The 19,294-nt window shown below is 35.3% G+C and overlaps 2 protein-coding genes across 3 annotated transcripts; one reads left to right on the forward strand and one right to left on the reverse strand.

The window, feature by feature from the left end:
* The first annotated feature begins 1,214 nt into the window (after window positions 1-1,214).
* LOC147408925 (flavodoxin family protein / radical SAM domain-containing protein) lies at window positions 1,215-10,453 on the forward strand. 2 transcript variants are annotated; one of them, XM_086423744.1, is made up of 9 exons: window positions 1,215-2,259; window positions 5,083-5,198; window positions 7,307-7,482; window positions 8,446-8,636; window positions 8,768-8,854; window positions 9,404-9,561; window positions 9,656-9,866; window positions 9,949-10,096; window positions 10,199-10,453. In XM_086423744.1, exons 1-8 carry the CDS (start codon window positions 1,399-1,401, stop codon window positions 10,087-10,089), a joined length of 1,941 nt encoding a protein of 646 aa, XP_086279870.1. In that variant the 5' UTR covers window positions 1,215-1,398; the 3' UTR covers window positions 10,090-10,096; window positions 10,199-10,453. The 2 variants fall into 2 exon arrangements, with proteins under 2 accessions (XP_086279870.1, XP_086279863.1); XM_086423737.1 differs by having other exon boundaries at window positions 1,216-2,259; window positions 9,949-10,453.
* Window positions 10,454-11,444: 991 nt separating this feature from the next.
* On the reverse strand, window positions 11,445-13,888 carry LOC147408926 (uncharacterized). The gene is made up of 2 exons (XM_086423760.1): window positions 13,252-13,888; window positions 11,445-11,828 (listed from the first exon to the last, which is right to left on the reverse strand). The coding sequence occupies exons 1-2, from the start codon at window positions 13,601-13,603 to the stop codon at window positions 11,824-11,826; spliced, it is 357 nt and encodes a 118-aa protein (XP_086279886.1). The 5' UTR covers window positions 13,604-13,888; the 3' UTR covers window positions 11,445-11,823.
* Window positions 13,889-19,294: the final 5,406 nt, after the last annotated feature.

A 19,294-nucleotide genomic window follows, 5' to 3' on the forward strand; every position in this document is an offset into this window, starting at 1 on the left:
CATAAATTTTCAGATAATGAATTTTTCTTACCTAATAATTTTTCTATTTACAAACCTCAATTTCATTGCGAACAAAAGGTTTTCAAAATCAAATGAAAGAAATTGACTCTAGGTAGTTGGGGTCAAATAAAGTTAGATGATTAACCGCCGAAACAACTCATCTCATTGGTTCTCTCTTTGCATTTAATCATGATAAAGGTGTTATAATGTCATGATCATAAATTGAACCTCCGGTCATCCATGGTTCTTAAAGAAAATCGTACCTTCAAATTGCATAGGTGCTTAATCTACATGTTTTTGGTCAGTCTAATTTTTGGGTAATTTTTACATACTCCTATGAGTTTTCTTATACATTCAAGATAATCATTAGTTGTTTTTTTTTGGGGTTAACGGGGGTATCCCAACTTACATTTGACAAGTGAGACCGGGTGAGTTAGGACCTGGACCAAGATATGGGTACCTCCCCTTGTCACGTGCAATACCTGCACATCACACGCACCAGGTAAGTGAGGGTACACCCTTGTAGGTGGCCTTGAGGAGCCGCTGCTCATATTGGGTATCGAATCAAACACATAGCCTATGGACTCTCACCGCTTATTGGATTTGAAATTGCCATTGAGCCAACCCCTTGGGGTTATAATCATAAGTTGATGATGTATCCTTTTAACGATCTTTAGAGTGAAACTAAGATCAAATATGATCGTATCCTTATCATCGATGTCTTCGCAAAAGCCTTTCTATTTTTTCCTAAAATCCGTTCTCCTCAAGCAAGCAGGTGATGGTGAAGTGCATCATCAACAAAGACTTATCCAAAGGATTTGGGGTTGAATTCTCTTCGACGAAGCTGAAGACAAGGTGATTCCTTCAAAATTTTTGCATTGCTTGAGATTTGAGTTAAGATTAGGATTTCTAAGTAAATGAATGAGGAAAAAAAGTAAAGTTTTTTACTTCAAATGTACTCGCTAAATAAATCATGACTTGAAGACATGGTCTTTTGATTATATTAAATAAAAAATGAAGGTTGTCAAACAAATCAAATTTTCATCTAAAAATGCAGTTGGGGGGATATTTCGGTCATTTCATCGGTCTCTAACAAAATACTGTCGTTTTACTTGTAACACACCATTCTACATATTGAAGTGTGGTTTCAAAAAGATTGGTGTCTGATAAGTACAAGTTGATGTGCTAGTAGAATAGGTTTGTAGTTTTTACGCACGCACCATTGTAGTTTATTATTGCTTTCGTGAGAACAGCCGCCTGAGTCCTGAGTCTCTTTCTCTCTCACAGAGCTGTTACAGACTCACAGCAGCGGGAATGATGGAACTATCTCTTCTTCCCACCTATTTAAAACGTAGGGAACCCAATTTCTTCCCCTAAAGGTCAAAAATAAATTGCAAAATGACCGGGAAGTACATCTCCTCTCTTCCCGCACGACTTGTACTCTTCTCGCTTCTCTCTGCTTCCACCTTCTATTGCATTTGGAAATCTCGACGCCTCAGAAACCAAAGACTCACCTCACGAAACCCTAATCCTAACCCTTCGAGTTCCAGAGGAAAACTCTTCTTCGTTTCTCAGTCTGGGACCTCCAAAACCCTAGCTCAACGTCTCTTCAATCTTCTCACCTCGAATAATCTCGCTTTTGATCTCATAGATCCAAAGGATTACGAACCAGAAGACCTTCCAAAAGAAACCCTAATTTTGTTCGTTGCTTCGACTTGGGAAGATGGAAAACCTCCTCCTGATGTAGGATTTTTTGCGAATTGGCTTGCTGAAAGCGCCGACGATTTCAGGTTCGGATCGTTGGTTCTCTCCGGATGTAAATTTGCAGTCTTTGGTGTTGGAAGTCGATCATATGGTGAGAATTTCAATGCTGTTGGGAAGGATTTCTCGAGGAGGTTGAGAGCACTTGGAGCTTTGGAGATTTTGCCTTTATTGGAAGGTGATGTTGATGGAGGAGACTTGGATGAGGTTTTCGCTGTTTGGAATCAAAAGTTGATTGGAGTGTTGAAGGGAGAATCGAAAGAAAATGGCGAGTTATCCGGTACTAGGTTAGTTAGCGAGAGTGAATCCGAGAGTTTTGATGAATCTGATGAAGAGGATGTCGAAGAGAAGGGCTCAGAATCTGTTCTTGTGGATCTCGAGGATATTGCTGGTAAAGGTCCATCAAGGAAATCTTCGAGCATGTCTGCAACGAAAGGAGAAGTAAACGGAGAAAGAGAAATGGTGACTCCTATAATTAGAACAAGTTTAGAGAAACAGGTACACATTTTTTATTCATACTTTTGTCGTTGTTGAAAGTTGAAATGAACTAAGCTAATTTCAATGTTTGAATTAAAGTTTAAAGGTATTTCACGTAGTGGATTCAAAGTGTAAGAAACAGAATTAGATTAAACTCTGGGACAGTGTGATTCATCCCTAATTAATCAATGGAGGGCTATTCTAGGTTGAATAAAATAAACAAAAAATCCCTTCCCCCATATGAATTAGATCAATATTTTATTTATAAATTTTACCTTCTTTTTTATGGAATTTAAATTCTATCATATTTTTATCTTTAGGTATTGAACTAGGCTAACTCCTACGTTTTAGGCATTTGAAGAGCCTCAACAAATGTCTCAGTGTTTAAGGATTTTGTTCTTGCGGACCACTTCCATCTAAGGTCCATACTGTTGGGCAGTCCTAACTATTTTATTTTAATTTATTTATAGAGGAAAAAGCAACAGCAAACAAAAAGGAGAGGTCAAGCTGACTTTCCCAAAAAAGAAAAACACAAGAAACAAAACAAATAACACCGAGCTAGGCTTCAAACAGATTACAAACAAACTTCCAACGAACTAAGAAGTCCTCAAAGAACACCCCTTTGAACTCCTTTAAAGATCTTGCACGAAAAAAACAAAAGCCCAAGGTTTAAGGTTTAAAATATCATATCGATTGAATGTTTCAGTTATTGAAAAAACAATATGGTATCGGTCGATACATTTGATACAAACTGATACATTCCGATACATACCCAATACATTCTCGAAACATTCAATGTTTCAGGGTCCAATGTTTCGTATGAGTCTTGGCCAATACAGATATAGGGTTGTCAATGGATAGTCGAAAATTTGAATTCGAACAATCGGATATTATCCGAATTTTTCGGATATCGGATTTGAATTCGGATAGTTTCGAATCTTTATTGGATACGGATTCGGATATTACATTTCGAATCCGATATTATCTGATTCGAAATAATATATAATATATATTATTTTATTTGATTTAATTTTTATATAAATAATATAATATATATTATTTTATTTATTATGTACATAATATTATATATAATAGAAAAATCAATTGGATAAGGAAAAATTATGTTTTTTTTTAATATACAAATTATTTGAATTCTAATCGGATATTATCCGATATTCAATAGGATAATCGGATTCGAATTTGGATAGAGTTTTAGAATATCCGTCGGATTCGAATTCGAATTCGGATATCAGATAAAATTTTCGGATTTTGATTCGGATTTGGATATTGTTGTATCCGAACTGATAAGCATCCGTTGACATCCCTATACAGATACATATCAACCGATACATTCTAATATTTTAAACCATGGTCATGATGACAATCCAACAATGTGGGCTCGAAGTCATTGAGGATGCCATGTCTTTTATTTTTGTAAAACTTGAAGTATCATTTCTACTTTGTTTTTATTATTGCATATAAAACTTCCAAGAGGATTTGTGAATTATGATATGGTGGTTTTTTTCATTTGGGGGGATGGTGGGGGGGTGTGTGCATTATGAATAACGATACAATGTTACAAATCACCAGTGAGAAATAAATCTTACAATGTCACAAGACAATGCTAAGGACAAGAAGTTCTTTGTCAAGTCATTCTATTATTGCTTGATGCCAACGGGTGAGGTGTCTTTCTCTCCAACTATTGTTTGGTCCGTTCCTATTCCTTCAAAGGTGTCTTTCTTTCTTTGGCTTGCCTCTTTGGGTAGAATCCTCACCTTGGATAATTTGATCTATCGAGGGTGGGTTACCCCAAATTTTTGCTTTCTTTGTTCTAGGGATGGGAAGTCTATTAATCACATACTTATTTATTGTCCGTTTTCTCGAGTTATTTGGATGTTTTTCTTGTCTCGTTTCCGGGTGCATCTGGTAGTTCCGTTATCTTTTTTAGCGCTTCTGGAGGGTTGGAATGTAAATATCTTCGAATCTAGAAAGAGACTTCTCTAGGCTATCTTTCCATTCGCAATTGCTTGGGGTCTTTAGAGAGAACGCAACAATAGGGTATTCCATAACAAGGAGAGCTCGCCTCATACAGTGACCTTAGAGATTTTGGGCTTCCTCTTCCTTTGGTCAAAGTTGAGTATAAACTTTGAAGGAGTGTGTTTCCAAGACTTTGTGTTTAATTGGGATAGCATTTGTGACTCTTAGCCCCACGCAGGGCATGTATTTTTGCTTTCTTTCTATTTTTCCTTGTTGTTTTGCTTTTTTGTTGTTTGGAAGCTTCCTCAGCCTCCCTTTCGTCTTTCCATTTATATAATTTATATTTATAAAAAAAAAAAAAATCCAATGCGATAAAATATGCCATAGATGTGCTAGTCTTATTGGTATAAATTATCATCGCTGAAATACCAGTAATTTTTGTGTGTGTTTATTATTTCTCAAAATTTTTCGTTTGCATCGTATTAAATGTTATTTTGAAGTTCCCAATAGTTTTGTATATTTAAAAAAAAAAAAACAATAAATTGAGGTTCAAAACTACAATCGTGTATTGCATGGAATTAGAAGGTTCCAACTTAACTAAGTTGGTAAAGTTTGTGGAGTGTTGATACCATGATCTGGGTTCAAAAACCCATTGAACCTGCTTTCACGTTGACCACTAGGCAAGGGAAAATATGTACTGCATGGAATTAGCATCCTTGAATCTGTTTTGATTAATACTTATTCCTTTTTTGACTTTTAATTTGATTTCATGGTTTAGTTTTGCCATCCTTCTTTGCTAATCTTTGTTTCTAAAAAAAAAGGATCTAATATATTACTTTTCCTCATTTGGTGACATCGTCTATGCAGGGATATAAAATTATTGGCTCTCATAGCGGTGTTAAACTTTGTAGATGGACCAAGTCACAACTTCGAGGCCGTGGGGGTTGCTACAAGCACTCATTTTATGGCATAGAGAGTCATAGGTGATTATTTTCACCTAACAGTCTTTTGCCCCCTCTTATGCCCTGATCAGTGTGTGATTGAGTTTGTTAATTATTGTATATTCTTTAATCTCATAGACAGAAATGGTTTTCTTTGTCAGTCGAATTTTGTTTTAATTTTTTGACTTTATAACTAGTTCGGATTTACATTTTTAGATTTAGTTTTGGACTAAAAGCACGCAAATAGAAAGCCTCTTCCGAAAGACCCATCTGTTGCAGTTTCAGAACAGAGTCTCATGGTTCCAAAACTATCATGATTTCAAAAGAACTACAAACACACACAACGAACACTGTTGGGAAAAACCAACACTAAATAAGCACTTAATAAAACAACACATTCCCAATCACTTTAAAGACTCGACATTCAAAGATATATATATATATATACATAGGGTGGCATTCGGAGGGCCCTAAAGAGAGCCAAACATTGTGCCAATGTATGGGTTAGAAGTTTCGGAATAGGCTGATTTTTTGTGAGGATGATCTCTATGATGAGATCATCCTCACCAAAAATCAGCCCATTCCGAAACTTCTAACCCCATCAAAAGTAGTTTACAAAAATTGGACAGTTCACAATTCTTCAACTTGTAAACTAGGGTTCGTGTGAAACCTGCTTTTTTGAATGTTTTATGTTCTCTTTGAGTCCTACTTTTACTCTCATAAGGGGAAATGGCCTTTTCTTATAGCCACAAAGCATTTGATGAGAGCCTCTCCTTTAGATAAACGTCAAGGCTTAAGCCTCCAGCACTTTTGAAAACATTGGACTGTGACCAGCCCTATTGCCATCTTTGTCGATGGGGGGAAATAAGATGAAAATAGTGTTTTGCACATTTTTCAAGGAACCAAGGATTGACAAGGTGCCATTACCTTATGATTTTCTTATGATACGGGCGTGCCGTGGTTTTGAGGAGCCAATTCATTCAGAATATAAACTAGATATCAGTTTGGCAACCATGGTGCCTAGTTTTTGTTCTAAATGCTTGACAACTATGAAGCCTAGTTTGTGTTGTTTTGCCATGATCCATTCGTGAAATTCTCTTGCATTGATCCCATTCTTTTGACATGATACTTTGTACACCTTCAGTGGTGGGGACACTTCATTGGTTGAATCCACAATGCTTTGTGGTATTAATTCCAGGACATACAAATGACCTATCTTGATGATACAACCAGTTTTAACACTTCATAAATGACTACCCAAAGAAGAATTTAAATGGGAACCCCAAAGGAGAGTTCTTTGTTGATGTTGTTCCTGGTCCTATTATGCACATGAAAGCAAAGATCTTAAAAGAAGCCTATAAAATCTTATGGATATATGCAAGTGGAGAGGTGATGAAACTGTTGGGTGCTAAAGAAAGTGTGTATCATTCAATATGGAGAACTAAAAATAGATTAGGTTGTTTTGGGGAAGTTGTTGCAGCTTGAAGTTTTATTTGGATTGGATGTAATTGTAAAGCTCAACTTTCTTTGAGTGAAGCTATGGTACCTCCATACTTGTTTTTATGGAAAATATGGGTTGATTGAGGTTTATCATGTCTCCTTTTCTTCATTAATAGTACCTTATTTTAGTTAGTCCATTCCGAGATTCGTTGATTAATTCTTCAGACATCAATTCACTAGATATACTTGGGTGGTTCACTAGGGTTGAGCACCCGTCTGTGGATATAACTGACTATAGTTTTCTTTCACATCCATTTGATCCAATGAGGTGGTGGGTTCACACATTGAAGCAAAGGCCAGGTACACCCTCACCGTGGGCACTTTTCTTTTTTTCCCTGCTCCTCTTCTTTCCTTTTTTATTTTTTTTTTGGCATTTTGGACAGGATCCTTTTATTTTATTGCATTATTCTTTCTATCCTATTATATGTCATAAATATAATAACACAAATAATTATGTAATACTTGACAAAAAAGTCCTGAAGATGTTTGTTCTACTTGGTTGATGAGATATCATAGGTTGCTGCATTTTCCATCATTCAGAAACTTCTGTGTTTCATTTTGTTATAACTATTTTTTGTTTCATGATTCTGTCCTCACCCTACAATTCAGTGCCTGATCTTCTAAGTTTTTGGAACTTCTTAATGGAACAGGTGCATGGAGGCTACTCCTAGTTTGGCATGTGCTAATAAATGTGTTTTCTGTTGGAGACATCATACAAATCCTGTGGGAAAAAGCTGGCGGTGGAAGATGGATGATCCGTTAGAGATTGTTAATTCTGCCATAGAACAGCATACAAAAATGATAAAGCAAATGAAAGGAGTCCCTGGTAGGTTTTATATGTTCCTGTGCTGTATTGTTGTGTAGGTCCCCGTAATTCTCGTGAGGAACTTTTATAATTATGTGCATGCTCATACAATTCTAGAAATTCTTTACATATGTTTGCATTTATGCCTTTACATGTTAAGTGTGTGTAGATGCTACATTGTACACCATACAAATGTTTATACAAGTACGTCTAGTTGAAGTTAATGATGAAGCTGATAAGACTACTCAAATCAGTTTGGAGTGAATCTATCCATTCTCATTATGATGGAAATGACCCTGCCCACCTCCCCAGCTTACGTGAGAAGAAATGAGCATTTAATGTAAGGTCATTAAGGTAGAAAAGATTAGTCTGTATTGCTCTTGAAGCAGCTGTTTCGGGATTTAGGTGGTGACCTTGACAGCATATGCATGCACCTAATAGCCCATGTTAATACAATTGCGCTTCCAAGTTACCAAATGTTACTCATAAAAAACAAGTTTTCCAAAAAATTTACAAGTTCATGTGCATTACCTTCGATTAGAATGGTTTTCATGTCTAAAGTGCTAAGAAATAAGCCCGAATTTTAATTTCTTCATTCACATCCTTTAGTGTTCAAAGATTGCTTTCTTTTGTACCTGTTCTGAAGATGGCTGTTGAAGTTACCCATGATGTAGCACGACTTGTATATGCCATGTTTAACATCTGGTCCTTTGTGCTTTTCAGCTAGCCCCAAATTCCAAATATAATTTGATGGTGTTGTTTTTTAAGGTTTCTGTAATAATATATATCACTAAATTGATCACCCATGATGGTTTCTTTTTAATAAAAATTGTTTGTGTTCAGCAATTTAATTGTCAAGATCTTCCAAATTGTGCAGTTGAAAATTTTAGTTTTATGCAAATTGAAATTCAGTTATCTTATCAGTTAAGTTGATGAATTGCCACTTAATCATTGAGTTAATATTAGTTATTATCTTCCATGCAGGAGTAAAGCCAGAGTGCTTATCAGAAGGTCTTCTTCCCAGGCATTGTGCCTTGTCACTTGTTGGTGAACCCATCATGTATCCAGAAATAAATTCACTTGTAGATGAGCTGCACCAAAGGCGGATTTCAACTTTTCTTGTAACCAATGCCCAGTTCCCTGAAAGGATTAGATTGCTGAAACCTATTACCCAGGTTTGCTATATTCATTATCATTCGTTTAGCAAGATTTAATCAAACTGGCCAGAGAAGTAAGTTTTAGAAATTCCCATTGTTTGAATTTATCTGTTTTTTAGAAGCCATTGACTTCTATGACATACTTGCAGCTGTATGTTAGTGTTGATGCCGCAACAAAGGATAGCTTGAAGGCAATTGATAGGCCACTCTTCGGGGACTTTTGGGAGCGTTTTGTGGTAGGTACTCTTTCTCGAGTCCTAATAAATGAGAGAAAACTTTTAATTGTGGTTTGTGCATATTTTCCATCAATTATTTTCCTCATTGCATTGAGCTGAAAATATTATTTTAGCTGGTTATGATCATCCAATTGGGTCAATTTGGTATAAGAAATTCTATTAGGCAAGAAATTTGTTATTAGGCCCCATTGGTTTGTGGATCACCCTCAACTTTAATTTCTGTGGTTATGTGGTTTGGGGATCATCTTTGGGTACAGTCCATCAGATTAGTAGCATAGATCTCTTTGTAACATAGTTTTAAATGTCAGCCTTGATGTATGTCCAACTTTTTAAAAAACCAAGACTTATTATGGTAGTAATATAAACTGAGATAATATTATGGCAAACAGAGTTAAATAGCAAATGTGTCAGTATGATCATCCCTGACACGAAGACGTCTCAGCCAAGACATTTTGATGTCTTATTTTTGGAACTCTATGCGACTGAATATTGTCAATGCAGAAGTTCAATTGGTTGACTCCTCTGTTATGATTAAAAAAATGTTACCAGGATTCACTGAAAGCCCTTCGGGAGAAAGACCAGCGAACTGTTTACCGTTTAACATTGGTTAAAGGATGGAATACAGAAGACATAGATGCTTACTCAAACTTGTTTAGCATCGGGAGCCCCGATTTCATCGAAATCAAGGGTGTGACTTACTGTGGCTCGTAAGTTGTTTAGGCTTTCATTCCCAAGTTTGGGTACTTGCCAACCTGTATGCAGATGGCATGTTTAACTTAAACTTGCACATTTATTTGACAGCTCTGCCACATCAACACTGACAATGGAGAACGTTCCCTGGCATTCTGACGTGAAATCCTTTTCAGAGGCCTTGGCCATAAAAAGCAATGGAGAGTATGAAATCGCTTGTGAGCATGTCCATTCCTGTTGTGTCCTCCTAGCAAAAGCTGAGAAGTTTAAAATCAACGGACAATGGTGCACATGGATAGACTATGAAAAGTTCCATGACCTGGTTGGTGACACTGCATTTCAATTCTTAGGCCAGCCTAAAGGTTGTCAATTCGATTAGTTACATTTTTACATTGAAAATGCAGGTTGCGTCTGGGAAACCATTTAACAGCAAGGACTACATGGCTGCAACACCATCCTGGGCAGTATATGGTGCAGAGGAAGGTGGATTTGATCCAGATCAGTCTAGATATAAAAAGGAACGGCACCACAAAGGAAGCCGGTGATAATTAGGTGAGAGATTTTCAAAGTTACATCGAGCATATAGGATTTCCATTTTTTTTTTTTTCTTAATACAATTGACTTTTGATGTATTCTGGTCATACCTTTTTGTAGAATGGTAAGTTAGGAAGAAGAAAAAAAATATCGAAGTCATTTTATGAGGGCTCAAACAGTAATTGGTTGGGGGTTTACCAAGCACAAAAACACACTTCTTTGAGTTTGAAATGCTCATGTGGTCGGTCAACATTTGAAGGCTTTCAATGATTTAAGTTTTGAGTCAAATCAGATAGGTTTTCATGTCCTCTATTTAATGTTCGTGCTCTCTATAGTTCATATTAGTAATAATGATGTAATTTCATTGTTAAACCACTTGTTTGGGTATCAACCTAGATTCTCACATGAGTTTTCTAATGGAGATCTACACAAACCTCCTAAATGACTTAGTAGGGTAGGTGGGTTGATATTATGATCACCTGCTAAGTTAATGCAATTTTTTTTAACGGGTTTTCCGGACCCATAGGTCCGACTACAGGGGTGAAGCAACCGGTCTCTTAGACTAGAGCACCATATCTTGTCCAAATCCCCCGGGTGCATGAAATACCCCTACAAACCACACATACCAGGTAAGTAAGGGATAAATCCCTGTGGTGGCCACAAGGGGGCATTAGCTCGAGACCTCTCCTTTTTGAAGGGATGCCTTGGCCACTGTGACCAATGCTCGGGGGGTTAAATTAGTGCATAATTATTATTGATAAAAAAATAATGCTGCTTATCACATATTGTGCATGGGTTAACTTCCCTAAATTTCCCATTTAAATTGGTTTGTGAAGGTTGGGCCTCGCTGAAAAAAAAAAAAAAACAATTGGTGGTAGGGAAAGGAAACCTAATACACCCCACTTTCATGACTTAAGCTGTGATATTTTTCAGAGATTCCTGTTTGAGTCTGGTGGCATATCTTTCTCAATCTGTCTTCTGTGGCCGATATGGTTTCACCAATGGATTCTGGATATGGTGTGGTCCGCTCATTTTATTGTGGTTGTCAAAGTTATGGTTCAGTGGGTCCGATGGAGAACATTTTCTTAGGTCAAAAATTGATTTGATCAGATGATTTCAAATATCCAATCTTTTACTCTTTTCTCCTTGGGGTTGCTTGTCAATTTCATTTTTTGCCCGTTTAATTGGGAGGGGATTTGAATTGCCTCATTCCATGGGACGAGAGCTACCCATTGAATGGACCCATGTAGATGCGAATGCAACCACTCGTCTTCCTGAGTCCCAGTGGTAGTGGTTGCGTGGATTACAGATTCAGGAGGTTGTATTTGTTTAAGAAGGCAGAGAGAGAGAGAGTTATGGGCAACTAGAAATGCGTCTTGTATTAGAGAGAGTATTAAATGCTCTCACGCACTCACTTCTCGCATTAGGTGTTAGTGATACACAGGTACTGTTTAAGGTTCTCTCTCAGTTTAATCTCACTGTTTTGCATTCCAAATGGGGTATTTTATCACTTAAAGAATAGAATTACGTAAGAGAGATGTGACGTTGGAGAAAAAGCAAAAAAGACGTCTTGGACTTTATGATGACATACCCATATCGATGACCGTGGGCATACATATTGATCTCGGTCTTCTCTGTGATGTTGAAAATGGCTTAAACACCCTTTGTCTTCAATTTCCTCTTTTTTTCTTGCCAAACCCATTATCTTCAATCTCCACTGAGTTAAAATTTCCATACCTTCGTCTTCAACCTGCAAGACTCCACTTTCAACCTTCAAACCTCAAAGAACAAAGATTGGGGATCTATGTTACATTGAAAATGATGGATTAAGGGATTGAAAATTAAGGATTTTATTTAATGAGATTGAAGCCGATGTTGAGTAGAATAAAAATTAAATACTCTAGAAGTAGGATCACGGAAATGTTGAATTTATAGGTGAAGGTATTTCAACTTTTGGCTGTAGAGTGCATTTTGATCATTTTCTCTTAATCTTATAAATAAACTAGACAAAGTTCAAAGGGTATGTCATCAGCTTGAAAACACGGGATCTTTGACTGTTCAGTTTCACCACTAAGAAAGTTAAATATTCTTTTTTTAAAGGGAACAACAATAAACGAGTCCTTAAAAAAAAAAGATCTATCATCTCCAACCAAGGTTCTCTTTCCTTAAATTTCAACGAGAACGAAGATGACCATTGTTAGGAATCTTAGAGAAGTTTGAAGATGATGGAATTTTACTAGAAAAATCAAGAGTTGAAGACTGAGGGCATTAAAGGCATTTTCTATCAATCTCTAAAGAAGACTACAGCTAAAATATGTATGTCATCAATTTGAAAACAAATGGTGGGTTCTCAAATAACCACCGAAACAAAGAGGCGGGGCATGTCTAAGATACGGAAGATAATTTGATGTTTACATGTAGACTTCGACGATCTATTTTACACGCCTAAAGGCCAAAAAAATACACCTAATCCACAATCAAATTCAGCTGCCCTTCCTCTCTTCTATATCCATTCTCTCTATCTCTCCTTAGTAATCACACATAGATAGAAACAAAGATTCTCTCTCTCTCAACCTAAAACAAAGCTAAAATGGGAGATTGACAGCTCGCAGCACCATAGAAAAGCAAACCAGAGCTGGAAAAGCAACCCCTTAAGAGCTCTTCTCCCAAATCCCAACTCCCACCCATCCATCCCCCAAAGAACAAATTTATAAATATTCCCTCTCAAAAAACTCTCTTCCTTTCAATGTTTTTACGTATGGTCATCGAAGAAGGATTGAGGGGACAAATTTATAAAAGAATACAACTTAACTTATTTTTCTCTTTCTAGTTTCTAGGTTCTACTTTCTTAAAAAAAATAAAAAAATAAAAAAAAAATAAATTGAAACGATAAGATGGAGAAAAAGTTCAGATTAGATATCAAGAGATGTGTTTGGGCTCTCTCTTAAACTAGAGAAGAAACACAGTCTAAAAGAGAACACCACAGAAGAAAAATCCTTTTTTTTTTCTTTTTCTTTTTTCCTTCTATCCATTTGTTCTTCTTCCGAATTGTTTCAATAAAAAAGAAGAACAAATAAATCTATTACGAAAAGATCAAGTAATAAAGCACAAAAAAAAAAAAAAAAAAAGGAAAAACGAAAGAAAAACAGATTCCAAATTTTAAGCGCTCTTACGAGGTTGGCTTTTTCTTCTTCCTCTGCCCTTTACATTTTCCTTTGCTTTCTGTTCTCCAGACCCTCCTTCTTCCTTTACATCATCACCACCTATATAAGCTGGTGATGATGTTCCTCCTACTTCTTTCTGCTTCTCTTCCTCCTCACCAGTTCTGGCCTTTTTCGATTCACTTTCTTCTTCTTTTGGTTGGTTTTCTTCCTCGCTTTCGATCTTCTCTACGATTTTACGAGGTCTTCCTCGTTTTCTAGGAGGCTGAGATTGCTGATGAGTTGATTCTCCAACAGTTGATGATCCTCCTCCCACTTCAGCTACTTTCTTCGATTTTTTCTTGCTTTTCTTTTTACCCGTCATCGATCTATTATCAATCTTAACAAAACCCAACTCAAAAACAGAATAAAAATTAAAAAAATAGGGGCTTTTTGGGTTTATCTCAACTGAGAAAATTAAAAGCCCCTATGTCTGTTTGGAATCAAATCCAAATTAATAATTAAAAAAAAAAAATTTACCCAAAATCTCTATCAATCAAATATACCCAAATTAAACTTATCTCTCAATAACTTTCACCAATACCCCGATCCTCTCAGTAGCAATTAAAAAAAAAGCGGAAATGCGACGAAAAGAGACAGAGAGGGAAAGATGTGAGAAGAAACACAACTAGGGAAGGCTAAAAGAGTCTAACCATAGTTAAAAATTAACCCAAAGAGTTGCCTCAAGTGGGGTTAAGTAAGGTACGACTTCAGACTAGTCCACATTCCAGACTCAGTAGAACTGACAACAACTGTCTGTCCTTTCGCCGATTACTCGCCTGTGAAAGCGAAATTCTTTAAGGGTTAAAAAGCGTTTTATTATTTTTATTTTTGACCATTTTACCCCTCCTTTCCATCTTAATAGACATCATTGCTAAGGTACGCCGTATGTGTTAGTACTTATGGCTTATCATGCGCATTTTAAGTATATATATTTGTATATTTATGGATTGATGATTGGTATACCCCTGAAAAAGAAGAGTGCATATCCTCCACCTCAAGAGTTGGGTAACGTTACCCGACTCCATATGTCTTTTCTTGCCACGTGGCACACTATTTCGTTAATCCTGATTTCACTTTATCAACCAAGTACAGACCAAACAGGAAGATTTGGAGCGGATAGGTCAAGTAAGTGAAATTATTTAAATTAGTTGTCACACTAGATTTGGTCCCCATGTTACATGCGTCTGTTAATTAAATCTGATTATTGCTTAGTTTATAGGGTTACAAGAAAATAATAAAATAAAGGGTAGTGTTATGGTACCCCAATTATTACTAAGGGCACTATAGCCAAAAATATTTTGTTGCCGAAACGAGTTGATTTTTGGTGCATTTTATAAAAAATCAGCCTATTTCAAAACTTCTAACTCCATTAAAACAAGTTGAAGAATCGTAAATCATCTAATTTTTTTTCTTTCTTTGAACCACTTTTGATGGGGTTAGAAGTTTTAGAATGAGCTTAATTTTTTATGAGAACGATCTCCTTATCATAGAGAATTAGAGATCATTCTTATAAAAAAATCAGTCCATTATGAAAATTTTAACTCATATAAGACAAAAAAAATTTGACTATAATGTAAGGGGCTTCGATAATAATTGGGGTGCCTTTAACCCCACTCTAAAATAAGAGAAGAAACATATACTAATCCTTAGAAATTTTGTATTAGGAAAATGCTGAAGTGCCATTGAAATTTATGTCGTTTCACACATTACTGATGTGGATGTGTGTATGGAACCATAGATGCATTTCATTGAGATAAAGAGTAAAAGGATCTATAGTTTTGTAGGCACCTCCACGTCAAATAAGTGTGAAATGATGTAAATGTCAATGTCATTCCAACAAGACTCTTTGTATTCCTCTTCTCATTTTCATTATTCATGCCAATGTTGTCGAAACCTAGAAAAGTCCTACAATGTACATTCCATATGAAACTTGAGGTTTAAGGGGAAAAAAACTCAAGAAGTGAATCAAAGAGATTTATGATAAAATGGACTTAATTGACACTTGAAAAGTAAACTTTTGGGAGGATAAGAAGGAAGCAGGGACATGATTTGAGTAAGATGGGAAGAAGAAATACTTTGATAATGCACAACCTTAGAGTAAAGTGATTGAAAAGGAGACAAACTCTTTCATCGAATCACTAACTTTAGAAAAAGAATTTAAAAGGTGCAACAACATTTCTAGAAATTGATTGAGAATTGAGAAACATAAAATACTTCCAGCATATATTATCAGATTCTATTTCAAGCTCTATACGAATCCCTTTCAGTATACGTCAATATGCATACTTCAAATGATCTTAATTTTGACAGGATTTCACCAAATTAAATTTAGAGTTCGAAAGCTATTATAATCATTGAATGGTTACAAAGCTCCCTTGACCAAATAGTCTCTTTATGGAAAAACAAAACAAAGATGACTTTACGCTGGGGCGAAGCCAGGATTTTCTTGTAATGGGGGCAAACTATGGTTAGTTGTATAGTTGAAGAACTTGAAGATGAATGGTTTTAGGTTATTTCCAATTAGTATATGAGAAGGTTTGGTCAAGAGGCAATGTCATCAACAAAAAATTGAGGGGGGGGGGACCGAAAATTGGAGGTAGGTGAGGGGTGTGGGGGCAAATGGGGAGAGAAGTGAGGGAGTGTGGACAAATGGGGTATGTAATTAGTTGAAAATATAGGAGCATCACTCAAAGTTTTGTGGCACAATTGCCCCCACCAGCTCTCTTTACAAGCTCTGCCTTGACTTTATGTGAATGGTGAAGAAATTAGAGAAGGAAAGACCATTTGGACTGTGCTTCGACATGCCCAATCATGCAAATTCCATTGAAGATTTCAGCTCTATTAATTTGGTTAGGAGTGCTTAGAAAATCATGAGAGTATCATCAATATGATGAAGAAGCTAACTAGGAAGTTCGTATCAAAATTTTATCAAGGATAACATAATTTATGAAGTATAAAAATAGGTATTGCACATGTTACCATTACCAATTGAAAAAAAAAATGATGGTAAGTACATTTCATGGTTTTAAATCTCGTCTAATAACAAGATGACTAGTCGATTCGTCTCGGTATCATTCACCAACAAGACGAGTCGACAAATTGTCTCAAACCTGATGTGTTTCTCAAAAGTCAATCTATTGTGTCATTCTTTAATGAGATGACTCGGTCTTGTTCATGGATGAGATGAGACATCAAAACGACTTTTAAAACTATGGTGATAATTTGTACATAGTCCATATTTTTTCGGGTGAAAAAATTAATATTATTTTTCAAGAGGATGGTGGGCCATTCAAATAATCCCAAACCAAAGCACGGGCGGAACTAGTAAGGAGCTGGTGGGAGCAATTGCCTTCATAGAACTTTGAGACACCCCTATATTTTCAACAATTACATGCCCCATTTGTCCCTACTCCCTCACCTCTCTCCTCATTTGCCCCCATATACTAATTGGAAATGACCTAAATAACTTTTTCTTCAACTTCTAACAAAAAACCTATGAATTTCTTCTCCCATATACTAATTGGAAATGACCTAAAGATCTTTTTCTTCAATTTCTAACCAAAAACCTATGAATTTCTTCTTAAAATCATTCATTTTCAAATTCTTCGACTATACAACTAATCATAGTTTGCCTCCACTATAAGAAAATCATTGCTCCACCTCTAAACCAAAGTAACACTGACAGCTCTTTGATCCTTATTGTCCGCATGAAAAAATTAATATTATTTTGCAAGAGGATGGTCGAGGCCATTCAAATAATCCCAAACCAAAGTAACACGTGACAGCTCTTTGAGCCTCATGTTGTAATGCAACTTAGAGTTCACCTGTCCAAGTCCAGCCATCAAAATATAAATTAAAAAATTGCACACTTGGGATTTGATTATTGTTAAGGTTAGTTTTTAATTTATTTATCTATGAGTGGTGCTGGAGTACCATTAAAATTGACACCATTTGGGACATTGGTGTGCACGGAATCATAGATCCTTTTCACTCGAATCTTCATAAAAAGCACCTATGATTCTATAGGCACATCTGTCAACAATGTCTGAAACAATGTCAATTTCAATATGTTACTGCAGCATTTTCCTTTATTAATTCTAACATATAAAAAATCATCAATGGATACTTTTTGTTGGGTGGGATCCTTTTAGAAAGTGGGCCAAAAATTAATGGATCAGTGGGCCCAGTTAAGATGATGGTGGTCAATGAGCTAATGCCCTCATGTGAGAACTGTACCATCTATTTATTGTCAAATTATATTTTGATGCACCCATAAAGATAAAAGAAAGCACTTTCATAGTTCAGACTTTTCGCTTTGTGGGATCCAATTGTGGGACTGATATCAATTGAGATCAGTTTGGTATCTCAATTACCATCTTTGAAGAATCGAAACAGATTGGACTGTGAACTTGTCAAATTGATACGGACAAATGGATCCTGATTCAATGTTGGGGTGATTGATGATTATCTTCATAAATTTCTTTAATATTTGTAGTCTTTTTTTCATTGAGTCATGCTACACTACACATGTTGGACATTGGGTCCGACATTAAGTTGACCTAGTACTATATAGATAATCATAGATTTATTTTCTCGAGATACAAGTTAGATGATCAACCGTTTTCTATGACACTGCCAGGTCGACTCAGTGCGGATCCACCGTCTAATGTAGTCACTAAAGCATTTTCCTTTCTCATTTGATGCTCATTAAATATGGATACATTTTTAAACTATTTAGAACAATTATGAGAATGGGACAAGGAGAGTCTTTTAAAACAAGTACTATTGCATATATTTAGGCGTCATTTGATAATTATTTTGGTAAAATTAATTATATTTTTTAGAATTGATTATGCCAAAAAAGAATATTTATCAAAATAATTAAAAGATAAATTAATTGTTTTATAAAAAATAACACTGGACCAATCCGTCTTTATCATTTTGGAGACATTGAAAAAGAGAGAGAGAGAGAGGCTTTGCTTAATTAAATTATTTTTATACTTTTAAATAATTATTTTTTTATTTTTATTTTTATTTTTTAATGATGTATTAAAGAAGTAAATATCAAACATCAATAACATCTCTTACAATTAATTTTTGGAAAATAAATTCTTTGAAAACATAAATCATGATATTTAAATAATCTAGGAAAATAAAGAATTGTGGACTCTAAATTTCGCATTAAAAAAAAAATTATTTCCCTACTCATTCCACGTGTGTAATCATACATGCTCTTTGATAAATTAACACTTTTTATCTCGAAAAAATATATATATTTATATTATAATTCATAAAAAACATCCAATCGCAACCATTGAAACAAGAATCCTAATTATGATGAATATTTTCGGGATAAGTGTCTAATAATAATTATCCAAGATACGAATTTTTTTTCCCACTTTTCCAAAAAAAAGTAATTGACAGGATATGTTTGTTGCAACATTCGAGAAAGGAATAGCATTTAGCCAATGTTTTCGAAGCAAATTACAATATGCCCAGTCATGAACTTCAAAAGACTGATCTTATCCTGTACAACAAAGGCAAGTAGTCACGTGTTTTTATTTTTTATTTTTACACCATCATATGAAAGACAATTGTTGTTTACTTGTCTGAGTTTTAGAATTTAAAATTTTTTATGTCCCCCTTTCTCTAAAACGAAGACAATAAAATAAAAAACAATATCCAATCAAAGATAATAACAAATTATTTTATACACCAAACATTGATTCTATTTCTAAAAATATTATGGGAAATTACTCGATCTCATATCTTACGGTTAAATGATAAATTAGTATTTTATCGATTATAACATATTTCTTACATGCATACATGTACAAGAGATGTCATAACGTGATCAATATGACATAAGAAAATTGAGTCAAGATAAACAAGTGTTGTATTATGTGTATTGAAGAATTAAGTTGATTGACGAGTGACTTAAGTCAAAATTCACCATGTATCAAATCATTTGAGTTTCAAAGAGAACTCAAACAAAGTGACACATGATTGAAGT

Source organism: Akebia trifoliata, chromosome 2 (assembly GCF_017979445.1).
Source record: "Akebia trifoliata isolate Shusen 1 chromosome 2, ASM1797944v1, whole genome shotgun sequence".
In the NCBI taxonomy this organism is placed as follows: Eukaryota; Viridiplantae; Streptophyta; class Magnoliopsida; order Ranunculales; family Lardizabalaceae; genus Akebia; species Akebia trifoliata.

Coding starts and splice junctions, on each gene's coding strand:
- LOC147408925 (XM_086423744.1), top strand. CDS start 1,399: ATGACCGGGAAGTACATCTCCTCTCTTCCCGCACGACTTGTACTCTTC. Junction 2,260..5,082: donor GAACAAGTTTAGAGAAACAG/GTACACATTTTT, acceptor TCGTCTATGCAG/GGATATAAAATTATTGGCTC. Junction 9,867..9,948: donor ATGAAAAGTTCCATGACCTG/GTTGGTGACACT, acceptor TTGAAAATGCAG/GTTGCGTCTGGGAAACCATT.
- LOC147408926 (XM_086423760.1), bottom strand. CDS start 13,603: ATGACGGGTAAAAAGAAAAGCAAGAAAAAATCGAAGAAAGTAGCTGAA.